Source organism: Hemiscyllium ocellatum, chromosome 17 (genome assembly GCF_020745735.1).
Source record: "Hemiscyllium ocellatum isolate sHemOce1 chromosome 17, sHemOce1.pat.X.cur, whole genome shotgun sequence".
Lineage (NCBI taxonomy): Eukaryota > Metazoa > Chordata > Chondrichthyes > Orectolobiformes > Hemiscylliidae > Hemiscyllium > Hemiscyllium ocellatum.
In genome coordinates this window covers 11,572,932-11,597,167 of record NC_083417.1, presented here as the reverse complement: position 1 = coordinate 11,597,167, position 24,236 = coordinate 11,572,932, and the positions used below count along the sequence as shown (strand labels likewise).

At 42.9% G+C, this 24,236-nt stretch overlaps 1 protein-coding gene across 1 annotated transcript in view; it reads left to right on the top strand.

Annotated features, from left to right (window-relative positions):
- The window catches only part of adamts18 (ADAM metallopeptidase with thrombospondin type 1 motif, 18), a 263,407-nt gene that overhangs the window by 161,250 nt on the left and 77,921 nt on the right, over positions 1-24,236 (top strand). The window contains exons 14-16 of the mRNA XM_060838319.1: positions 11,046-11,176; positions 11,904-12,027; positions 13,563-13,807. Of these exons, the coding sequence (XP_060694302.1) occupies positions 11,046-11,176; positions 11,904-12,027; positions 13,563-13,807 (500 nt within the window). The remainder of the gene's footprint in view (positions 1-11,045; positions 11,177-11,903; positions 12,028-13,562; positions 13,808-24,236) is intronic.

Here is a 24,236-nt window from a genome sequence, read left to right as displayed (position 1 = left end):
TCCATCCAGTCCAATGGTTTATCTATTTTCAGACCTTTCTGCTTCCCCATCATCTTCTCCTTAGTGATGGTCCCTACACTCACCCCCTGACTGTCTTGAGATTCTGGTATGCTACTGGTGTCTTTCACAATGAGGACCGATGCAAAGTATCTATTCGGTTTTCCTGCCATTTCTTTGGTCCCTGTTACTGATACTCCAGACTAATTTTGCATTAGTCTAAGATCCATTCTTGCCCCTCTCTTACCTGATAGGTATTTAAGCATAGTCTTGCAATTTTCTTTTATATTACTCCCTTGCATATTCTTATATTTCATCTTTTCTCTTGCTTATTGCGTTTTTAGTTACTCTCTGCTGGTTTTGAAAGGCTTCCCAGTCCTCTGGCTTCCCCCTAATCTTCACAGCACTGGATGCTTTCTCTTTGCCTTTGTACTGTGCTCATCTTCCCTTGTTAGCTGTGGTTGTCTCGTCCTCCAGTTAGAATGCTGCTTCTTCGTTGGGATGAATTCCTGCTGTGTATCCTGAATTACCCCCAGAAACTCGGGGCACTGTGCTTCACCATCTTCCCTGCGAGGTTCCCCTTCTCAATCAACTCTGGGCCAGTTCCTCCCTCATGTCTTTGTAGTTACCTTTACTCAATTGTATTACCATTGTATAAAATTCCAACTTCTCCCTCTCAAACTGCTGAGTTAGTTCTATCATATTACGGTCACTGCTCCTTAGGGGATCTTCCATCTTAAGCTCCTTTATCAAGTCTGCATCATTGCACATGAATATGTAATTGGCTGAGAAAAATGTCATCATGAGGAATCCAGACCAGCTCTAAGCAGCACTACCTCCTGTATTTAGGCCTGTTTCCACAGTTTGTTGAAAAACAAACACACAGATTTTACCCAATGTCTCAAATCCAACTGCCCAAGCCAGGCATTGTCTGAAAACCAGATGTTTTTAGAATGTGCCATGCACCACATCTTATTGAAAAAAATTAAGTGATGTGTAGCACTTGTCTAACTATTCACACGAGTCCATTCCCACATTCCAAGTTCCCATTGGTCATGCTTGTTCAAACTTGCTTCAAAAAACTGTGGCGGCACAGTGTCACAGTGGTTAGCACTGCTGCCTCACAGTGCCAGAGACCTGGGTTCGATTCCCGACTCGGGCAACTGACCGTGTGGAGTTTGCACGTTCTCCCCGTGTCTGCGTGGGTTTCTTCCGGGTGCTCCGGTTTCCTCCCACAGTCACAAAGATGTGCGGGTCAGGTGAATTGGCCATGCTAAATTGCCCGTAGTGTTAGGTAAGGGGTAAATGTAGGGGTATGGGTGGGTTGCACTTCGGCAGGTCGGTGTGGACTTGTTGGGCCGAAGGGCCTGTTTCCACACTGTAAGTAATCTAATCTAAACAAAAAACCCATGTGACTAACATCACGATCCAAAGCCTAGCAGGATCTGCAACCCAGCACAGTCTCAGCCCTGAGGTACCCAGTTTGGAGACACCATCCAAAGCCATGCACAATTCCTAAGGCATGGTCTCACCAAAACCAGGCACAATTGCTGTGTAATTGCCATGTTCTTGTACTTTAAAGACCGGAGTGATACTTGCTTTCCTGATTTCTCACTTCTGCATTCAACATCGTGTGTTCCTTAGATGAGTATTCCCGCACCTTTCTGGACATCAGCCTTTAGAAATTTTTAAAACGATTAGTCTATTCTTAATACCATACTGAATAAGCTCGGACTGGCCATATCACACCCTTTCTGCCACTTTGTTGCACATTAACCAGTGTGTGTCTCATTGCTGCCTCTTTATAATTTCTCCAAAGTTAGCCATTCCACTCAACATTATTGTATTCTGTCTCTTTCTCTCAGTCATGAATATAAATTGTAAGTGGTTGATGCTGTGAGACTAATATTTGAGGCACCCCTGTAGTCACAACCTTCCACTATAAATAAAGCATTCTGCTTCTCCTCTACCCATGTTAACATATTGCTACTGCTCTAGCTTGGTTTGTCTACTAAAGTTTTATGTGGCATCTTTTTGAATGCCTTTTGGACATACAATTTTATATCCAATACCCTTTTATCTACCCTACTGTCAAAAAAATTCTAATCAATTTTTCTTTTCTAAAACTATGTTGATGTGGTTTGATCAAACTATAGTTTTCTGGTCATTGACGTCAGGGTAACTGGCCTGTAATTCCCTATTGTGTCTCCCTTTTTTCATCAAAATTAAAACTAGTCTCAAAATATTAGTTCAAGTCCCTTCTATTTCCTCATTCCCAGAATAATTCCTCCTATTTCTGCCTCCAAAGGAGTAACATTTATGATAGTTCTTTTAAATACATGTCAAAGCTCTTCTGATTGCATTTTGTATTCCTGAGTATTTTACCCTGTTTATCCTTTTTCATCTATTTTTTGGTGACTTTTTGATTTCTAAGACAGTCCTAGTCCTAGGATCTCTCCTACTCTTTGCAACATAGTCTTCTTTTAACCTAATCTTTAGTAAACCACAGATACATCTTTCTTGTTGAGGTTTGTTCTTTTAATGGAAGATATTTTTCTTGGACATTTTGAATTGGCTTTAAATGTTTCCCATTTTTAATTTATCACCATATCTTTCAGTCTACTTAATCAACTTTAACCAGCTATTCTGTCATGCATACATGATTTTTTATAACTTTGAGATATTATTAGGGACCTATAAACTACTCTCACTAGTATTTTCAAACTCTTGTTATTCCTGATCTCTACCCATGCTGATTCCACACCTTGATCCTCTGAGGAAAAACCCTTTCTCACTTCTATTATAGACTCACAGAATGAAAACAGACCCTTCAGTCCAACATAATCACAAACTAAACTCGTTTCAACTGCCTGCTCCTGGCCCACATCTCTTTAAACCTTTCCTAATTAAGTACTTATCTAAGTGTCTTTTAAACATTGTAACTGTGCCCGTATCCACCGTTTCCTCAGGAAGTTTATTCCACACATGAGCCACCTTCTGTGTAAAAGAAAAATGCTCCTCATAAATATTTTAAATCTCTCTCCTCTTACCTTTAAAAATTTGCCCAATAGTCTTGAAAATCACCATCCTAGGAAAGAAGATACCCACCATTAACCCTATCTATACTCCTCATGATTTTATAAACCTCTTTTAAGGTCATCTCTCAACCTCCCATGCTCCAGTGAAAAAGTCCCAGCCTATTCAACTCAAGCCTTCCATACCTGGCAACGTCTTGGTAAATCTCTTCTGAACCCTCTTTAGCTTCACAATATCCTTTTTAAAAATTCATTCATGGGATGAGTGCGTCTCTGGCTAGGCCAGTATTTATTACCCATCCCTAATTGCCCGGAAAACAGTTGTTAATCGACCACATTGCTGTGCGTCTAGGCACATGTAGGCCAGACTGGGTACGGAAGGCATTTCCTTCCCTAAAGGATATTAGTAAACCAGATGGGTTTTCTGCCCTGGTGTCATCCTTCACTATCAGAGCTACCCATTCTCCTTTACTATTTTTGTTCTGTTGTGTCTGGGATTTAGGCTGCTTCAGCTAAAATGTTGCACCCCACTTCAGCTTGGCCTCAGAGATGTGCTGACTCGATTCAATTTTCTTCAAGTGAAAGTTGTTCATATTCTCATTAAATGAATGTCCAAGTTCAAGTTAACAAGACCCTGAGTGGTCTGCAGATGTTTCGCTATGAAAATGGCCATTGTGTTGAGGCATTTTATCCAGCTGTGATTATATTGGGCAAAATATTCGGCATGTACACATTTTCCTGTGTTCTCACATATCGTGAATTGATAAGGTGTGTCTCAGTCACATCGCCTGACCAAGTATCTGCAGAGAAGGAGAAAAATAAACCAGAAAGACCTCGTACGTTAACCATGTTATCCAGTTCCATTGGGGAGTCTTACCTAATCTTGGTGAGAGGTTAAACGTTTGATGTGATTTTAGTTAGTGCAGTTAGTGTTTAGATACAGTGTCTTTAATGAACGCAATTGAAGCTGTGTCAAAAGGTTATGGGCTCAAGTCCCAGTTTAGAGATTTGATCATAACATTGAAACTATGAAGTGTATGAGAGATTGCTACTTTACCAGTGGATCAACACTGAGTGCAGTTATATTGCAAGAGGGTCATTTATGAGAGAGTGCTGCATTATTACAGAATCAGCATGAGGGAGTGCTACACTGTTACAGAATCAGCATGAGGGAGTGCTACACTGTTACAGAATCAGTACTGATTGAGTGCTGTACTAATGGGGAGTGAATAGTGAGGGAGTGCTGCTGTGTTGGAGGGTCAGTCCTGAAGGAGTGCTGCACTGCCAGAGAAGCTGTGCTAAGGTCAGAGATGCTACCTTTCAGATGAGGCATTAAACAGCTGGCTCCTTTTGCCTTTGGGGGGGATGTGAAAGATCGAGCAGCACAATTTTGGGACTTCAACCCCTGTCTGTCTAATCCCTCTGAAAAACAGCTAGATGATGTGACTATTAGCACTTTGCTGTTTGTGAGATTTGCAATGCATAACTTGCCTGCTGCAGTTCCTGCACTATCGTAAAGCACTACACTTCGAAAAGAACTTTCTTTCAGGAATACCCAGGATTACAAAAGTCGCTACGTAAATGAAAGCCTTTTGTTTCTGCTGAGTATTTTGATAGCTACTCGATATTCATTTGTAAGGTTGACGTGGATCTCACTGTGGGTGGACCTCTGTCACCAGTGTCCAGTCCTCGGATGAAAGCTGAGGCTTGACAAGGGCGAGCAGGAATCACCATAATGCTATCGAGTCTGACACCATACACAGGGCAGAGAGAATCAGAATGTTTTGGGGAGAAGACAATTTCCTTTGGGATTACAGCTTCAGTCCCTCTGAGTTGGATTACTGGGCTAATGGTAGGCTATTTGGTAGTGTGGATGAGCAGAGGGATCTTAGTGTCCATGTACACAGATCTCTGAAAGTTGCCACACAGGTAAATAGTGCTGTGAAGAAGGCATATGGCGTACTGGGCTTTATTGGTAGAGGAATTGAGTTCCGGAGTCCTGATGTCATGTTGCAGTTGTATAAGACTCTGGTGCGGCCTCATCTGGAGTACTGTGTGCAGTTTTGGTCGCCATACTATAGGAAGGATGTGGAGGCATTGGAACGGGTGCAGAGGAGGTTTACCAGGATGTTGCCTGGCATGGTAGGAAGATCGTATGAGGAAAGGCTGAGGCACTTGGGACTGTTCTCATTGGAGAAAAGAAGGTTTAGGGGAGATTTGATAGAGGTGTACAAGATGATTAGGGGTTTAGGAGGGTTGACAGTGAGAACCTTTTTCCGCGTATGGAGTCAGCTGTTACTAGGGGACACAGCTTTAAATTAAGGGGGGGGTTGGTATAGGACAGATGTTAGGGATAGATTCTTTACTCAGCGGGTTGTGAGTTTATGGAATGCAATGCCAGAGTGGTGGACTCTCCTTCTGTATGGTCATTTAAGCAGGCATTGGATAAGCATATGGAGGTTATTGGGCTAGTGTAGGTTAGGTAGGCTTGGATCGGCGCAACATCGAGGGCCGAAGGGCCTGTACTGCGCTGTATTTTTCTATGTTCTATGTTCTATGAGTGGAGTGCAGTTTTTCTCCTCTTGTTCCAACTGCCAACTTCACAATTGAGTGAGTTGAATGCACTCCAAAGGGAAATTGGAACTTCACTTTCAACATTTTGGCCATGCACCAATGGTGATGGGCATTAGTCTGCTTTGGAAATGTATTAATTCCTTTCTGAATGGTGCACGTGCCCTGCAGTGTGCTTTGCACCTACCTCAGACCTCCTGTGTAGGAAGTGCAAAAAGTTATTCCCAGCTGATGGGCAGCACACATGTGCAGTGCAAACCTTTTTAACTTCCCATTTAGATAAAAGCAGAAATTGAGATTGTACAGCACAGAAGATGACTATTTGATCCATCGTTTTCTTGCTGGCTGTTCTGAAAATGTGACCCAAAGAGTTTCACACTCTTTATCTTATCCCCATGGATCTTTTCAGTGTGTAGCCCTTTGAAATTTACAATTAATTACTTTCCTCAAATCTTTCGGAAAACTTGAACGAACTTGTTCAATTAAAAATATCCCCCCTCTTCAATTATTTTGAAGCTGTGTCCTCTGGTTATGTTTTTAACATCAGAGCAGTGACTACTCTTCAAAAATACATCCTTGGCTATGAAGCAATTTTAGAATTTCTAAGCTGTTCAAAGATGCTGGACAAATTTGTTACTTGGTAACTTCTGCTTTTCCATTTTTTAGCAATAGACAGCATGATTTTGTGAGTGGAGTCATGCCTCGCAAACTTTGGGTTTTTTTGAGGAGCTAACGAAGATGATTGATGAGAGAAAAGTGGTTGATGTTGTCGATATGGATGTCAGTAAAGCCTATGACCAAGTCCCTCATGGCAGACTGGTACAAAAGGTGAAGTCACATGATATCGGGGTGGGCGAGCAAGATGGATACAGAACTGGCTAAGTCATAGGAGACAAAGGGTAGCGGTGGAAGGATGCTTTTTGGAATAGAGGATTGTGGGTAATTGTGTTCGACAGGGATCAGTGCTGGGATCTCTGCGATTCATGATCTACACAATTGATTTGGAAGAAAATGTTGCTGGCCCAGTTAAAAAGTTTGCAGACGATACAAAGATTGGTAGAGTTGTGGAGGATTGAGGAGGATTGTCAGTGGATACAGCAGAATATAGATCAGTTGAAGACATGGGCACAAAAATGGCAAATGGAGATTAATGCATACAAATATGAGGTGATGCATTTGGGAAAGTCAAGTACAGGTGGAAATTACACAATGAATGGCAGAACTCTTAGGTGTATTGGTATGCAGAGGGATCAGGGTGTGCAGGTCCAAAGATCACTAAAGGTGGCAGTGCTGGTAGTTAAGGTAGTAAAAAAGGCCTATGGCATGCTTGCTTTCATTGGAAGGTGTATTCAGTATAAGAATAGACAAGTTATGCTGCAGCTTTATACAACTTTAGTTTGACCACACTTGGAATATTGCATACAGTTCTGGTCACCACATTACCAAAAGCATGTGGATGCTTTGGAGAAGGTACAGAAAAGATTTACCAGGATGTTGCCTGGTATGGGGGATTTTATCTATGAAGAAAGATTGGATAGACAGGGTTTGTTTTCACTGGAACACAGAAGGTTGAGGGGAATCCTGATAGAAGTTTACTAGATTGTAAATAGCATGGATAGAGTGGAAAGTATGAGACATTTTCCTAGGGTAGAGCAGTCAATTACTAAGGGACACAGGATCAAGGTGCAGGGCAAGTTTTTCACACAAACAATGTTGAGTCTCTGGAACACATTGCCAGAGGAGGTGGTGGACAAGCAGGAGGCTGGAAGAACACAGCGAGCCAGGGAGCATCAGGAGTTGGAGAAGTCAATGTTTTGGTGTAACCCTTCTTCAGGATTGGGGGTGGGTGTAATGGGAGCTGCAGATAAAGGGGGTGGCATGGGCAGGGTGGTGAGGTGGGGATAAGGTGAACACAGGTAGAGGGTATGATCTTCTTGGTCGAAGAATGGTTATGTCTGAAACGTTGACTTCGCCACCTCCTGACGCTGCCTGGTTTGCTGTGTTCTCTTAGCTTCCTGCTTGTTTACCTTTGATTCCAGCACCTGCAGTTTTTTTGTCTCTAACCAAGGAGGTGGTGGAAGCAGTCACGATGGCAGCGTTCAAGAAGCACTCAGACAAATACATAACAGGAAGGGAATAGAGGGATATGGATCCTGTAAGTGAAGACAGTTTTAGTATGGAAGGACAAGGTGTATCAGCGCAGGCTTGGAGGGCCAAAGGGATGGTTCCTGTGCTTTATTGTTCTTTCTTTTTTTCCTGATCAACATGGAACTACATCTCCTTCACCTTCCAGCACACAACTTCTCTACAAATGCCAGCTTTCTGAATGTTATTTGTACCCATTTTATAATGTTCAATGAAAGAAATGCTACAAATGTGTGTCAAGGTGTATTAAGGACATATTTTAATTGTTCTTTAATATAGGGGTTCCTTGATGTCCATTCCTAATTGCCCTTCAACTGAGTGGCCCACTGGGCTATTTCAGAGGATGGGAGGGAGGAGCAGTCAAGCACATTACTGTTGGGTCTAGCGTCACATGGATAAGGATGGCAGATTTCCTTCCCTAAAGGCCAGTAGTGAACCATTTGGGTTTTTAACAATGATCACTGCTAGTTGTCACAGTCACCATTAATAAAATTAAATTTAGATTCTACTAGCTGCCATGATAGGATTTGAACCTGCAGCCCGAAAACATTAACCTGAACCATCGGGTTATCAGTTAATTCACATTGCTAATATGTCACCACCTCCCATTCCTTGCTCAAGTGACTCATTCACCAGAGCATCAGTTGTTTGCAGTGTGTAATTTGAACTTTGGATGATATCTAATGACCTTATATTACCCATCCTGCCCAATTTTCCTTGGAAAGTTTCCAGGAATATGGGGTGGAGAGTTTTAATGGATGGCTAATTCAATGTTACTATGTTACACGACCTGCCAAATTAAAAAAAAAATCACACAACACCAGGGTAAAATCCAACAGGTTTATTTGGAAGCACTAATTTTTGGACCGCTGCTCCTTCATCAGGTGGTTGACAACCACCTGATGAAGGAGCAGCGCTCTGAAAGTTAGTGCTTCCAAATAAACCTGTTGGACTATAACCTGGTGTTGTGTGATTTTTGACTTTGTAAACCCCAGTCCAACACCAGCTCTTCCAAATCAAATTAAACATAACCTTCAATGCTTCTCTTTTGAATGGGCCTGTTAATTTGCGGATGGTATTCACCACCCCTTCTTTGGCTCATGCCTGTAGCTACTGAATGCATCGTACTTTCTGAAAGAGCCTGATGGAGACGCAGCAAGGAGAGGACCAGAAGAGTAACTCCTTCCGCATCTGTCCCCATTCAGTGAGACCATTTTTGAACTGTATCCCATCTCCACCTGAGCTGTGTTCTTACTTTTGTAAATGTCTTCATTTGTGGGATGTTGTTGGTCTGATATCCCTAATTGTCACAAATACATTATTGCACAAAGCTTTTCTTCTGAAACTTGTTGCTTTCAACTACCAGCAATACTTGTAATATTATCTTTCTTTTACTTTTACTTACTTACAGTGTGGAAACAAGCCCTTCGGACCAACAAGTCCATACCGACCCTCTGAAGAGCAACCCAACCAGACCCATTCCCCTACATTTACCCCTTCGCCTAACACCACGGGCAATTTAGCATGGCCAATTCACCTAACCTGCACATCTTTGGCTTGTGGGAGGAAATCCACGCAGACACGGGGAGAATGTGTAAACTCCACACAGACAGTTGCCCGAGGAGGGAATTGAACCCGGGTCTCTGGACATTCATTCCTGAAAACAACACAGCAGGTCAGACAGCATCCATGGAGAGAGAGCAAGCTAACATTTCGAGTTGAGATGACTTTTTAATCAGAGCTCTGATGAAGAGTCATCTAGACTTGGAACATTAGCTTGTTCTCTCCCCATGGATGCTGTCTGACCCGCTGTGATCCCCAGCATATGGTGTTTTCAGTACAGATTCCAGCATCTGCAGCAATTTGTTCCTGCATGGACATTCATTCCAACTGTTCCATGCCTGTGTTTGTGCTCCTTCTGAGTATCCTCCTCCTCTTCATCTCACTCCATCAACAATATCCTTCCATTGCTTTTTCCTGCATTCTTTCTTTTCTTCCCAATAAGTACATCGATAGTATTCTCAACCACTCTACACAAAGACATAAAATCAAGAAACTTTGGACATACTCAGTAATTCTGGCAACATCTCCAGAAAGAGACGCAGAGTTAAATTTCAGGGCAGTGACATCTGGAAGGAGAGGTGGTGGCATATTGATATTGTCATGGGACTAGTAATCCAGTACTGAAAGTGTGTTGCTGGAAAAGCGCAGCAGGTCAGGCAGCATCCAAGGAACAGGAGATTCGACGTTTCGGGCATAAGCCCTTCTTCAGGAATGAGGAAAGATTTTTCCAGCAACACATTTTCAGCTCTGATCTACAGCATCTGCAGACCTCACTTTCTCCACTAGTAATCCAGTACCCTAGACTAATGCTCTGGGAAATGTGGATTCAAACCTCACTGAAGCAGTAGGTGAAAATCTGGGATTAAAAGCTAGTTTAATGGTGAGCATGTCAACACTGCTAATTGTCACTAATACTGTTTTGGGAGGGAAGTCTTGGATTTATTATTGTCACATGACCTAGGTACAGCAAAAAGTTTTGTTTTGCGTGCAGTACAGGCAGATCATTCCATACAAAGTGCATGGGGTGATAGAACAGAATGAGGAATACAATGTTACAGCTGCAGAGAAAGTGCACTGAGAGCGAGGTCAGCGTCAAATTTGAGAGGTTCATTCAGGAGTCTAATAGCAGAGGGGAAGAAGCTGTTCTTGGATCTGTTGCTACATGTGTTTAAACTCTACTCAATGGAAGAGGTTGGAAGAGGTTATAACTGGGGTGGGAGAAGTCTCTGAATATGTTAGGCTTTCCTGAGGCAGCGGGAAATGTACCGGAGTGGACGGATGGAAGGTTGACTTGCGAGATAGTCTGACCTGTATTCACAATTCTCTGCAGTTTCTGATGGTCCTCAGCACAGCAAATCTACCGTCTTTACCTGGTCTGGCCTACACGTGACCCCAGACCCACAGCAAAATGGTTGGCTCCTGACTGGTCTTTAAATGCCTTGGATTCTATTGCTAGAGTGCTTGAAGTGACAGATTCTAGCTGTTGTTTACCAATGTTTAAAATGTCTTATCAGAAGTGCCTGAAGGATAAGCCTGTGGATCAAGCAGACACGGAGTCCAGTAACTAACGTGTCTGTCTTGTGTCTCTCCCTGTCATTGCGTGGTGAGAAACATTAAAAAAAGCTAGTTCAAATTGACCCACTTTTAATTGGAGATGTTTAGATAAATACAGTGCCTGTCGACCACCCTGTGGCAGGTTTTCAAGCGGCACAATCTCTTGTTTTGTATTTCCAGATGAAGATGTTTGCAAGTTGTATTGTATTGCTGAAGATTTTGACTTCTTCTTTGCCATGTCTAACAAAGTGAAGGATGGAACTCGGTGCGTTGAGAACAAATTCGATGTTTGCATCGATGGCATTTGTGAGGTAAAATACATTGCTCATACTTTAGCACCTAGACTGTCATCTTCTGTTTCCTTCTTTTCTTTGATTGAAGGACTGTCTGTGGTACATTCTTTCAGTTAAGGAAACCACTCCAATTGCTTTTACGCCAGAATGTAAATAGAGCTATTCCAGCTCATTTTCTTTCCGACTTTCATCCTACTAGTGACCCTGCTCAAGGTCAACAGGTTCAGTAAATCTTGGCCATAGATTCCAGTCTAGTTGTGGGATTTAAATTTAGGATGTCAGAATTTGAAGAGCTTGACTCCCTTGGGTTCTAGCTGTCACCAGTCACCCTCTAAATATTACAGAGAAAAAGAAACATAAGTAACACATGGAACAAAGCATTGCTGCTTTGGTGAACTTTGCCACACGCTTGTGGAATGTGAGATAACCTTCATTGCACAGATGGTCCGCACCTTGTCTGGTTGTCGAGAAGCCATGCAGACGAGGAGTTTCATACTTCCTTACATGTTTCTCGGCCCTTATCGTGCCTCCCCTCTTCTTGAGAAACATTGCCAGAAGCCAAGAAATTATTTGACTGACTGCAAACATTGTGATGCAGCACCGGTTTTGAATGTAATGTGGGTAGGGCTCCCGTAATTGCTGTTAAGCACAGTCTTAAGGCAGTGATTAGCTGAGCCCTCAGGTAGGAATCCCAATTGGTGCTCAGGTGGCCGACTGAATTGTAATTGGTGAAATATTTCCTCAGGCAGTGGGATGTGACCATGTCCTGGGCTCCAAGGCTGTCGTGGATGCTTGTGGATTATGCAATGGAGACAATTCAACCTGCACATTCTTCAGAGGGCAATACCATCAACAGCACCGGGCAAATGGCAAGTATATCAGAAACAAGGAGCCCACTGCAGCAATATGCCATGGATTCATTTATCTGTTACTGTCAGAGAGCTGTTTGTAGCACAGAAGGAGGCCATTCACCTGATTGTGTTCGTGCCATTTTCCATGGTGCAATCCCAATCTCAGGTTGGCACAGTGGCACTGCTGCCTCACAACACCAGGGACCTTGGTTTAATTCCAACCTCAGGTGATGATCTGTGTGGAGTTTGCACAGAGCTCATTTATTATTCTAACATAGTATATCAATGTACATATCATTCTTGATGTCTGTGATGGGATTCCCTTCACCGCTTACCAGCTGCTTACTACTTATGTGTTGGTAGAAAATGTTTGGGTCCCTTTTCATTCTAGTTTTGCCAGTTGCATTCAGTATCACTATGAAATTCAAATTTCACCATCTGAGATTCAAGCCCGTGACACCAGATCATGAGCCTGGTTCTTTGGATTACTAGACCAGTGACTGTACCACTGCCTCTCTGGCCACTGTTAGCAAGGGAATACATGTAAGGTCTGTTGAATTTTGCCTCATAATTTAACAGTTTAAGCCCTGGGATCATTCTCCTATCTGTCTACCTTCAATTAAAAAAGTGCTGGTGGGTCTATGGATTTGCACTTCAGTTTCAGTGTTCCATCCTGTTAACGTCTTTTAACCCTGACTTTGAGAAGCTGAGCAGCATCAGAGTTTGACACTATTCAATGCACACTTCAGTGCTTGACGCCGTTTGGCATGTGGGATGATATTTCTCTTAGCCTCCGATTTATAATACACAGACCTGAGATCAAACAAAACCATGGGGACCGGTGAAAATTTGAAGTAATTTTGAAAATTAAAACAAAAATGCACTTCCCAGAGTCATGAGTTTAATGGAATCGATCATCTTCAGTTCACTCTCAATGCTGCTGTTTGCTTTTAGCATTTAAGTAGCTTGATTGACATGAATGTAGATACAGCCTATGTATATAAAAACCGGAGCATTCAGTGTTTCTTCAGGGAGACAGTTCCAGATTTTCACTGCTATTTTCGTGAAGATGTATTTTGTGATATCAGCCTGGAAAGGGCTAAATCTCATCAGAGTGTTAGGTTTCCCTTATTCTGCATTCGCCCACCAAAGGAAGTCATCATATTGATCCCGTTCAGCAAGTCCTTTGATTATCTTAAACACCTCAATTTGACCACCTGTGTATTCAAGGAGTACAAGCCTAATCTATACCACTTGGTGACATAAATTAACCCTTTTTGAGTTGGGATCATTGAGTGAATCTGCACTACATCCCCTCCAATACAAAGTGATGGTGCAGTGGTAGTAGGCCTATGTCTGGATTGGGAGTCTCAGCTTCAAGTCCCACCTGTTTTATCACATGTGAACAACTTGACTGAAATACCTATCCTCCCTGAGGAGAACTGAACTGTTCCTAGTGAACTGTGAACTGGAAGGCTGTATGAGTTGAGTCTTTCTGTTGCTTCCTTTCTGTTCCTCATCAATGACTTCTCCTCGGTTTTGGGTTTCCACAGAGTACTACCTTGTTGTCACGGTACCAGCGGGGGCTCGGAGCATTCACGTTCAGGAGCTGGAGATCTCAACGAGTTACTTGGCAGTGCGCAGCCTGAAGGGCAAATACCACCTGACAGGGGATTGGACAGTGGACTGGCCGGGGCAGTTCAGGTTTGGAGGAGCTGTGTTTCACTACCAGCGGTCATTCAACACACCAGAGAGCCTGTACTCAGCGGGTCCAACTAATGAGACACTCGCCTTTGAAGTAAGCTCCCTTTTCATCTCCCTCCTTGTTCACTCCCGTCACTTGTGTCTGCCACAAAATTAACGCTGACAGGTTGGCAGCGTGCTGGTGGGTTCAGTTGGATGGGTGACATCATCATGGCCCACCCCTGCCTCCCCATGTCGTCGCATTTAATTAGCGTCCGCTGCTGAATCCTGAGAAAGATCCTTTGGCTGCATAATTGTCCAAATGGTGAACCCTTAATCATTGCAGAGATGTTGGAATGAAAAGGTGATGTCAACACCACATACAATGTTTTCATCATTAGAACCTTTGAAAAGGAACTGTTGTGAGTTTTTCTTTCTGCCCTCAAAATGAAAATTAAAATCCCAGACAGTGTGATGTAATGGCTAAGCTCTCATCTTGATGCCGTAGATGAAAGGGAGGTTTAATTGGATGCAATGAGTTACAAAATAGCCATGTGAGTGTTTGAAGCATTTTTAATTGGGAAAAGAAAGTCTAATCAAATGCTTGGGATGAGGAATGAAAGAGCACTTTGATGCGATTCTCTTAAGAACATACTTATTCCTTATGTTTGAGAACTGGTTTCTTACTGTTTGCTTATCTTGATACAAAACACTAGCTGCTATTTCATAAAATGTATGATCCAACCATTTAAATGTGGGGACAGGCATATCAATGAGAGGATGCTTTCATTTACCAGTGAGATGTGGCAATGCTTAGTGTTCTATCTCGCACACTCTCTCTTTCTCTCTCTCTCTCTTTCTCTCACAAATGCACACTTACACGTAGCTTCCATCTGTGTTTAAGAACTCTGATCTAGTGAAAAGAGGGTTTCATTTATGTCTTCTACTGCAGTCCAGTCCTCTCTTCAAGAAAGATGAGATCTGAATCTTGATTATATATCCAGATGTAGCCCTACACTGAAAGAGTGTCCTCCACTTCCAAATTTCCAACCTTTGCTGCATCATTGAGTCACAGAGATATACAGCACAGAAACAGACCCTTCAGTTCAATTCATCCATAACAACCAGATATTCCAACTTAATCTAGTCCCATTTGCCAGTGCTCAACCCATATCCCTCTAAACTCTTCCTATCCATATACCCAACTAGATGCCTTTTAAATGCTGCAATTTTATCAGCCTCTACAACTTCCTCTGGCAGCTAATTCCATACATGCACCACCCTCTGTGCCCCTTAGGTCCCTTTTATATCTTTCCCCTCTCATCCTAAATCTATGTTCTCATGTTCTGGAATCTCCCGTCCCAGGGAAAAGACCTTGTCTGTTTATCCTATCCATGCCCCTCATGAGTTTATAAACCCCTATAAGGTCACCCCTCAACGTCTGATGCACCAGGGAAACAGCCCCAGCCTGTTCAGCCCTCCCTATAGCTCAAATCCTCCAACCCTAGCGACATTAGTTTCAAACTGATATTGGAGTTCAGATCACAGGCATGAAAGGTCATTTTCTTGGTACTTGATAAATCCTGCACTCCAACACTAACAGTGGACATTCTCTGTCAAATGATGAGTGACTGGAAAAACCAGAAATTTCTTTTTCTATGCTATTGCTCACCCATGTGCCCAGTTAGTATGGATCGTAATTGAATATGCTACAGCTTTAAGCATCTGTCATTGTGGGTACCAGTCCCCCATTAATGTTTTATGTATATTCAATGGAAACAAGATTCTAAAGGGAAGGATAGTTTCCTTCCACGATCTAGAGGCAATTCACTATCTGAGGAAACATCAAGGTCCTTTATTTGAAAGGACTTCGCCTGACGAAAGAACAGTGTTCCGAACAGTAGAGATTTCAAATAAACCTGTTGGACTATAACCTGGTGTCATGTGACTTCTCACCTTAGCCACCCCAGTCGACTCAGCACCTCCACAACATGAGGGACCATAATGAATGGTGGAGCAGGCTAGAAGGACTAAATTGGAGAAAGTGAAGACTGCAGATGTTGGAGATCAGAGTTGAGAGTGTGGTACTGGAAAGGCACAGCAGTTCAGGTGGCATCTGAGAAGCAGGAGAATTGACATTTCAGGCATCAGGAATGAAGGACTTTTGCCCAAAATGTCGATTCTCCTGCTCCTTGGATGCTGCCTGACCTGCTATGCTTTTCCAGGTCCACACTCTTGACACAAAGGGCTGAATAGCTTATTCCTGCTCTTACTTTCTCTGTCAAAGCCAAATGAAGGTGAGATTCCGGGAGACAATCTAAGATAGATGTTTATCTGGAGGTGGACTACAGGCGGACCTCTGTGCTCAGCATCCTGTCATGGGCAGTGAGTTGGTTTGAGATGTTACCATTCCCAATCAGACAAGTGTCAGTTCTCAACTCTCTGCAGTTCCACTGGACAAAGTGCATGCAGCTGAAATGCATTGGAGATACAATGGTGTCTAAGTCTAGAAGAGCCTTTGGAGGCCTAACTTTCCATTATATAACCCCAGAGATAACGCAGCCTGGAGGGTGAACCTGTTGAGCATTAACATTTCAGCTGTGTCAGCGTTGTCATACAGAATGGAAGCAGACCCTTCAGTCCAACAAGTCCATGCCGACCATGTTCCCAAGCTGAACTAGGCCCACCTGCCTACATTTGACCTGTAAATTTCCAAACCTTTCCTATGCATCCAAAAGTCTTTTAAACATTGTATTTGTACCTGCAACCACCACTTGCTCTGGCAATTTATTCCACACACTAACCACTTTCTGTGTTAAAAAAAAAGTTGTCCCTCATGTCCTTTTTAGATCTTTCTCCTTTTGCCTTAAAAATCTGCCCCCTAGTTTTGAACTCCTACACCATATAGAAAAGACCTTTGCCTTATCTATGCTCCTCAGGATTTTATAAACTTCTTACAGGTCACCCCTCAACCGCTTATGCTGCAGTGAAAAAAGTCCCAGTCCATACAGTCTCTCCTTATAACTCAAGCTCTCCCTTCACGGCAACATCCTTTTGACCCCTCCCTAGTTTAATAATACCCTTTCCATGCTCCAATACTCTAGAAAAGGCTTCACCAACATTCTGTACAATCTCAGCATGATGTCCCAACTCCTAAACTCAATGGTCTGAGCAATGAAGGCAAGCTAACTACCTTCTTAACCACCCTGTGGACCTATATTACAAATTTCAAAGAATTACGTACCTGAACCTCTAAGGCTTTCTGTTCTACAACACTACCCAGGGCCCCACCATTAATTGTATAATTCCTTGCCTTATTGTTTTACCAAAATGCAATACCTCGCATTCATCCAAATTAAACTCCATCTGTCACTCCTCAGCCTATTGGGTCAATGGATCGAGATCTCTTTGTAATCTTCGATAGCCTTCTTCACTTCCCAATATTCCACCAATTTTGGTGTCATCTGCAAACTGTGCCTCTATATTCTCATCCAAATCATTTACATAAATGACAAACAAGAGTGGATCCAGTACCAATCCCTGTGGAACACCACTGGTCACAGGCCTCCTGTCCCAAAAACAACCTTCCACTATCACCGCCTGTCTCCTATTGTCAAGCCAATTTTGTAACCAGTTGGCAAGCTTATCGTGAATCTCATGTGATCTAACTGTACTGACCATGCAGAACCTTATCACAGCCTTCACTCAAGTCCAAGGTACACAATGTCTACCACTCTGCCCTCATCAATCTTTTTGGTTCCTTCTGCTATAATGCGACAGGTACGTTCCTCTGTTACCTTGAGCAATAAAAAAAATCACACTGCAGACAAACACTATAGAAAATCACTATACCCGCTCAGTAGAAAATTTGCGTTATCCAAACAGCATTCATAATTTGCCAGTCACATTATAGTCAATTCGTGTTGATGCAATGCGCGTTATACCAGAATGACCTGGAGAGCAATCTCAGAGACTTGTAGAGAGGAAGCAGGAGAATTTCAAATTTAACGCATTGCTATACAGAGTGTCAATATAGGAGGATAAGTGCCGAGCTGGTGAATGAGCGGGACTTGGTATGAGTGTGTATAATCCGAATTGTAATGTGGGTTTGGTGACTATGGTTGAAACAACATAATTCCTGCTCTAATCGACCTGAGTGCTGTTCTGCCCCGTGCCCTCTTGTTGAAGATTTCTAAACCCCATTCTAATAACATAGCTGTTTTCAGAACTCACTCTGTTTGCATGCCATCAGTGTGTTTTCACTCAGCTGGGGCTAATGATGTAACATAGTGGTTCAAATTACTCAGTCACAGGCAGCAGAGGGTGGAGTGCTATCCATTTTCACAGAAATGACAAAGGGAAGAAAACAATTCTGTTGTTTGTTTATAGTGTTAAAAAATTAGAGAAACAGATGGAAGACAAAAGGGCTTTAGTCTGATTCATCAATTACAAGGTCCATTTTCCAAGTGTTCTGAATCAGTGTTACCTCACTGACTCTAAAACATGTAAATATCACTGAAGTATCAAAAACAAACGTCATATATCATTACTGGTGGGATGTTCAAAGGCAGCAGCTCAAGCCAAGGGAGAACAGAGGGGAATGGGTTTCTTAGGCAGAGCCTCTGAGCTGATACTCAATGCAAAGGACAGCTATAATGATTCTCCTGTCGGGGGAGTGAAGCAGTATTGTATTCATCTGGCTGCATCAATCCAGAGCGTTCATTTCTCTGTCTAAGGAAGACACTCTCCACAATGATTGGTGAGGACCTGAATGGATGAGCTCTGCTCCGGGGAGAATAGACATGTGCAGCACCAATGGGGAGGCCACTCAGTCTTTCAAAAAGGTGCTTCCTCAGTGAAGGGTGTTCAACATTTTCATCTTCCCGAAAGCCTTCTCATTGGCAGCAGGTCATGTCTATTGGCCCATTACCGATGGTGGCTTTCTGAAGCTGTATGAACCTGGGGTTGTTTGAACCAATCTCCTTCATAGCCTCATTGGGGCAGCTACTGATAGAGGAGTGAAATCAAAGTTTGCCCTCAGCCCTGCAAACTGAGAGACAGATAGCTCCTTGACTTTTTTTTAAGATTAGATTACTTACAGTGTGGAAACAGGCCCTTCGGCCCAACAAGTCCACACCGACCCGCTGAAGCGCAACCCACCCATACCCCTACATTTACCCCTTACTTAACACTATGGGCAATTTAGCATGGCCAATTCACCTGACCTGCACATCTTTGGACTGTGGGAGGAAACCGGAGCACCCGGAGGAAACCCACGCAGACACGGGGAGAACGTGCAAACTCCATACAGTCACTCACCTGAGTCGGGAATTGAACCCGGGTCTCAGACCCTGTGAGGCAGCAGTGCTAACCACTGTGCCACCGTGCCGACTTGATAATTAAAAGAAAAAATTTGCATTTATCCAGTGCACTTCATAATCTCAGGTGTTCCAAAGTACTTTACAGTCAATAGACATTGGAATGTAGGGACCAGCAGCAACTGGGCTGAGCACAGCAAGATCTCTCCTCAACCAAACAGTGATAGGTCAACATTTAGATTCTGAAATTCAATCCTGTTGGATAACGTCAAAGGTTTAATGTGCATAATTATAAGGTTATTATGCTTGCTGGTGATCATGTCTCTGACATTCATAAGCTTGAGGTTTTTGTTCCTTCTACTTGTGTAATTCTATCAGTCTCCGAGACATGAAATTATGTTGAGGGTGGGAATTTATAAACCATGTTGTCTGTTCTTTGTCCCAATGATATTTAATGCTCTTAATTGCTGCACTTGTTCACTGTGCTCAAAGTGACCTGGGGAGAGAGATTTCGAGAAACTTAGACATGAAAAGTTTGAATCTCTGTCAATTGAGTGCTTGTGATAAGATGTTCTGGACACTAGTTGTCTTTGGTTCCAAGTGTTTTGAGTATAGGAGCTGGGCGGTCACGTTATGGGTGTATAGGATATTGATTTGGCCACACATGGAATACTGCGTTTAGTTCTGGTCTCCTGGCTACAGGGAAGATGTTGTTAAACTTGAAAGCATTCAGAAACGATTTATGAGGAAGATGCCATGGTTAGAGGGTTTTTACTTGTAGGGAGAGTCTGAATAGACTGGTACTATTTTCCCTGGAGCGTCAGAGGCCAGGGTGGGGGTTGGGAGGGGGGGGGGGGGGGGGGGGGGGAGAGGGGGGGGTTGGGGTGAGACTTTATTGGAGTTTATAAAATCATAAGGGGCACAGATAGAGTGAATAGACATGTTTTTTTCCTCAGGGCAGGGGAGTCCAAAACCAGAAGGCATATGTTTAAGGTGAGAATGGAAAGATTTAAAACATATCTAAAAGGGAGCTTCTTCACACACAGGGTGGTGTGTGTGTGCATGTGCGAAATGAGCTGCCACAGGAAGTGGTGGATGCTGGTACAATTACAAAATTTATAAGGCATCTGGATGGGTATATGAACAGAAAGGGTTTTGAGGAATATGCACCAAATGCTGGCAAATGGGACTAGGTTAATTTGGATATCTGGTTAGCACAGACAAGTTGGACTGAAGAGTCTGTTTCTGTGCTATACAGCTCTGTGACTTTAAGTGTGGGATGTGTCCCACATCAGGGAGCTATGTGGAGTTCAGTCACAGGTCAATGATAACTCCATTAAATGGCAAATCAGCTCAATGGGCTGAATGTCCTCCTCATGTTCCTCTGATATCAGCATCCTCAATCCATAAAACAAATTGCTGTCTCTGTTTTCAAAATCAGGATTGTCCCTGCCCTACAATATCAAAATATCTCAAATCGAAATATATTTTCCCTACAATCACTGACTGCTTTCAGTTGAAAGTGATGATGATCTTCCTGCAAAATAAATACCATCATTGGGCTAGTGCCCTGGAGCTCCAGGCTAATGTTCAAATGGCATGAAATCTAAATTTGATTAATGCATCTAGAATTGAGAGCTAGCCACATTAGATTTTCCTATGATAGCTCTTGTGATTGATCAGGAAAAGAGATTCTAAGTGACCATGGTTTTCCAGTGGGGTAATGAGACTGGCTGGAGTGCGAACTGGCATAGTTGCTACTTTTTGATGTGTAGGTATGACAGACTAATATTCAGTCTGTCAATGCTTTCATACTGAAGCAACAATGTGTTTTTATTTAAATATTTTAAAAGGGATGTGAGCATTACTGGTCAGACCAGTATTCATTACAGATCCCCTTGTGCCCAGAGAACATTGCTGTGGGTCCGGAGTCACACGTAGGCCAGACCAAGTAAGAACAACAGTCATCTCTCTGGATGTAGGTTTGCTCATTGAGCTGGAAGGTTTGCCAGCTCATCTACATCTACATCCAGAACCTCAACCTGAACTACAAATCTTCTCAAAACTCATAGACATCCCTCTTTAAAGAACATTGTGAACCAGATGGGATTTTCCTGACAATTGACAACGGTTTTATGGTCATTGTTGGACTCTTAATTCTACCATGGCAGGATTTGAACCCTGGATTTAGTAAGCAGCGATATTACCACTAGATCATTACCTCTCATGATCATATGTCCATATAATCTGTTTGTCATATTAATGACTGAATGATGAGCATTGGTTGGACCATCTAGGGTAACTATCCACTTTTTTTTTCATAGATCTTTCACATCCACCCCAGAAGGTTTAACATCTCATCTGAAAAGTGGTATCTCCAACAGTACAATACTCCTTCTCTACTTGCACTGAAGTGTCAGCCTTGATTTCTGTCCTCTGGAGTGGGACTTGAAGCCAGAACCTTGTGGTGCAGGAGCAAGTATGCTATCCCCAGAACCACAGTTGATAGAGAACTGAATGGGCTGAAGGGCCTGCTCCTGTGCTGTGGTGACTCTATGAACGTGACGTCCCAATGTAACTCTACTTAAAATCAGCTCAATTTGTCATTTTAGTAGAAAGAGTGCCAGACAGCCTGGGGATTAAGCCTAGACTCTCATGGTTTATGTGGCTCAGGTATTGTATTCAGCAAGAGAACCGATGTGGGGCTTGAGGGGAGGCAGGAATTTTGCTCATTATGTCAAAAAATATAAAAGCTTTTTTTTACAAAAGATAAATAAAATGAAGTGTCTCCGGAAGATCGTCTTTGAGTGAGAGGGGAGATAGCTAGACGTGTTCTGTCAGGGGCCATCACTTCTCTGGAGAGCTTTGTGTGGAGGGCTAATGTTTGTACAAGTGTTCGAGATATAAGCTGCAATAAAGTGCTTTGCCTCTCAAGTACGATGCAGTGTTTGAAGTCGTTTGTCAGGCCATCTGGAGTGCAGCATCCAAACACATTTCTTAATGGGTGTGCCCTGCAGGCCTGTCTCAAGTGGGTTGTCACAGGCAGCTATTATGGGATGCAGAGAGCAAGAATCTCCAAAGCAACCATTCTAAAAAGAATCAGTCAGCTTCAGTGAGTAAAATGAATTTGGGGACGTAGGGGGATGTGACAGAGGGGTGGTCTCTGAAAAAGCACAAATTAGAAACAACTGATTTCTGAGCTATCCTGTGACGTCAGCATCATTTCCACAGCCTCCTCTCTTTAGAGCATGTGAGGGCCCCCTCTCACAACCTGGTGCCCTCAGGATTCAAGCCATGCCACACACTGTGAAATCTGAATGATGGAAAGTGAGACAAGACTGTTCAGGGTCTTAATGGAGGTGCTCTCTTGGTGATTCAAGAGGCCTTTCCTCTCAATCATCCTCTCTCTCCCACTCTGTGTCACACAAACCCATTTCGAGTTGATGCCTTCCTAATATTGCCCAGAAAAATGCATGAAGTGTCTGTCGGGTGGTAATTCCACTTGGAATTCCAACACAAAGTGGCCGATTCTGAGTAGGTACTTGAAAATTCTCATTTCCCCTTGTACTGCCGACGCTTTGAAACTTGATATTTGAACCGTAGCAGATGCACACTTTTTCGTGTCTGGAAAGATCAGTATATTTTGATCATCAAAACAAGCGTAACTTATGTAGCTGTTGTTTTTTTCCCTGGGTGTACAACATCTGGAGTCTTAGTCGTCTGATAGGATTCAAAACTTTCCATAACAATTAAATATCAATAATTGATCACTTCTTCTGTGAATTAATTAATTGAATTAAGGGAGCCCAATGGTTACATTACTGCACTATCACCTTGAGAACGAGACTCAAGATCCAGAGGAACTCAGTTTAAATCTTACTGTTTTACAGAATTTTAATGAAAGCTTCCTTTATTGATCAGAGTATTGAGTACAAGAGTTGGGAGGTCACGTTGTGGCTGTACAGGACATTGGTTAGGCCACTTGAGGAATATTGCATGCAATTCTGGTCTCTTTCCTATTGGAAGGATGTTGTGAAACTTGACAGGGTTCAGAAAAGATTTATAAGGATGTTGCCATGGTTGGAGGGTTTGAGCTGTAAGAATTGGCTGAATAGGCTGGGGCTGTTTTACCTGGAGTCAAAGGCTGAGGGGTGACATTATAGAGGTTTATAAAGTCATGGATAGGATAAATAGACAAAGTCTTTTCCGTGGGGTGGGGGGAGTCCAGAACTAGAGGGCATAGGTTTAGGGTGAGAGGGGAAAGGCATAAAAGAGACCTAAGGGGCAAGCTTTTCATGCAGAGGGTGGTATGTGTATGGAATGAGCTGCCAAAAGAAATGATGGAGGCTGGTATAATTGCAACACTTAAAAGATATCTGGATAGGTACATGAATAGGAGGGGTTTAGAGGGATATGAGCCAAGTGCTGGCAAATGGGACTAGATTCGGTTTGGATATCTGGTTGGCATGGATGAGTTAGACCGAAAGTCTGTTTCTGTGCTGTGCATCTCTGTGACTCTAGGACTCTGTGCAAATATAAAGGTGCAGTATCAGCAACAATGAGCATTAAGCAATGCAGCTTAATTTGGAAAACCTGCCTCTTACCCCCAGTTTGCTTTTTGCTGACCTTGACACAGAGGATGCTGGAAGAACTCAGAAGGTCTGGCAGCGTCTATGGAGAGAGGAACAGAGTTAACGTTTCGATCTGCTATGACTCTTCTTCAGAACTTCCCTGCAGATGCTGTCAGACCTGCTTTGTGAGGGAGCTCTGAGTTAGCTCGGTTGGCCAGACAACTGGTTTTGCAATGCAGCTTAACACCAATAGTGTGGGTTCAATTCCTACATAAACTGAAGGATTCTTGTTCTCAGCTTTGCCATTGCCTGAGAAGTGGTGACCCCAGGCTAAACCACTACTAATTGTCTCTCTCTCTCTAATTAGAGAGAAGCCCTATGGTCTGGTAGAACTATGGAGGCTTTACTTTCATTCCTCATGTTCTTGTGGCTGTTCCTTAGTTTCCTTCTGAAGTGGCTAAGCAAATAGGGTGGCTCAGTGGTTAGCACTGCTGCCTCACAGCACCAGGGACTCAGGTTCGATTCCAACCTCGGGTGGCTGTCTGTGTGGAGTTTGCACGTTCTCCCTGTGTCTGTGTGAGTTTCCTCTGGGTGCTCTGGTTTCTTCTCACAGTCCAAAGATGTGCAGTTTAGATGGATTAGCCATACTAAATTA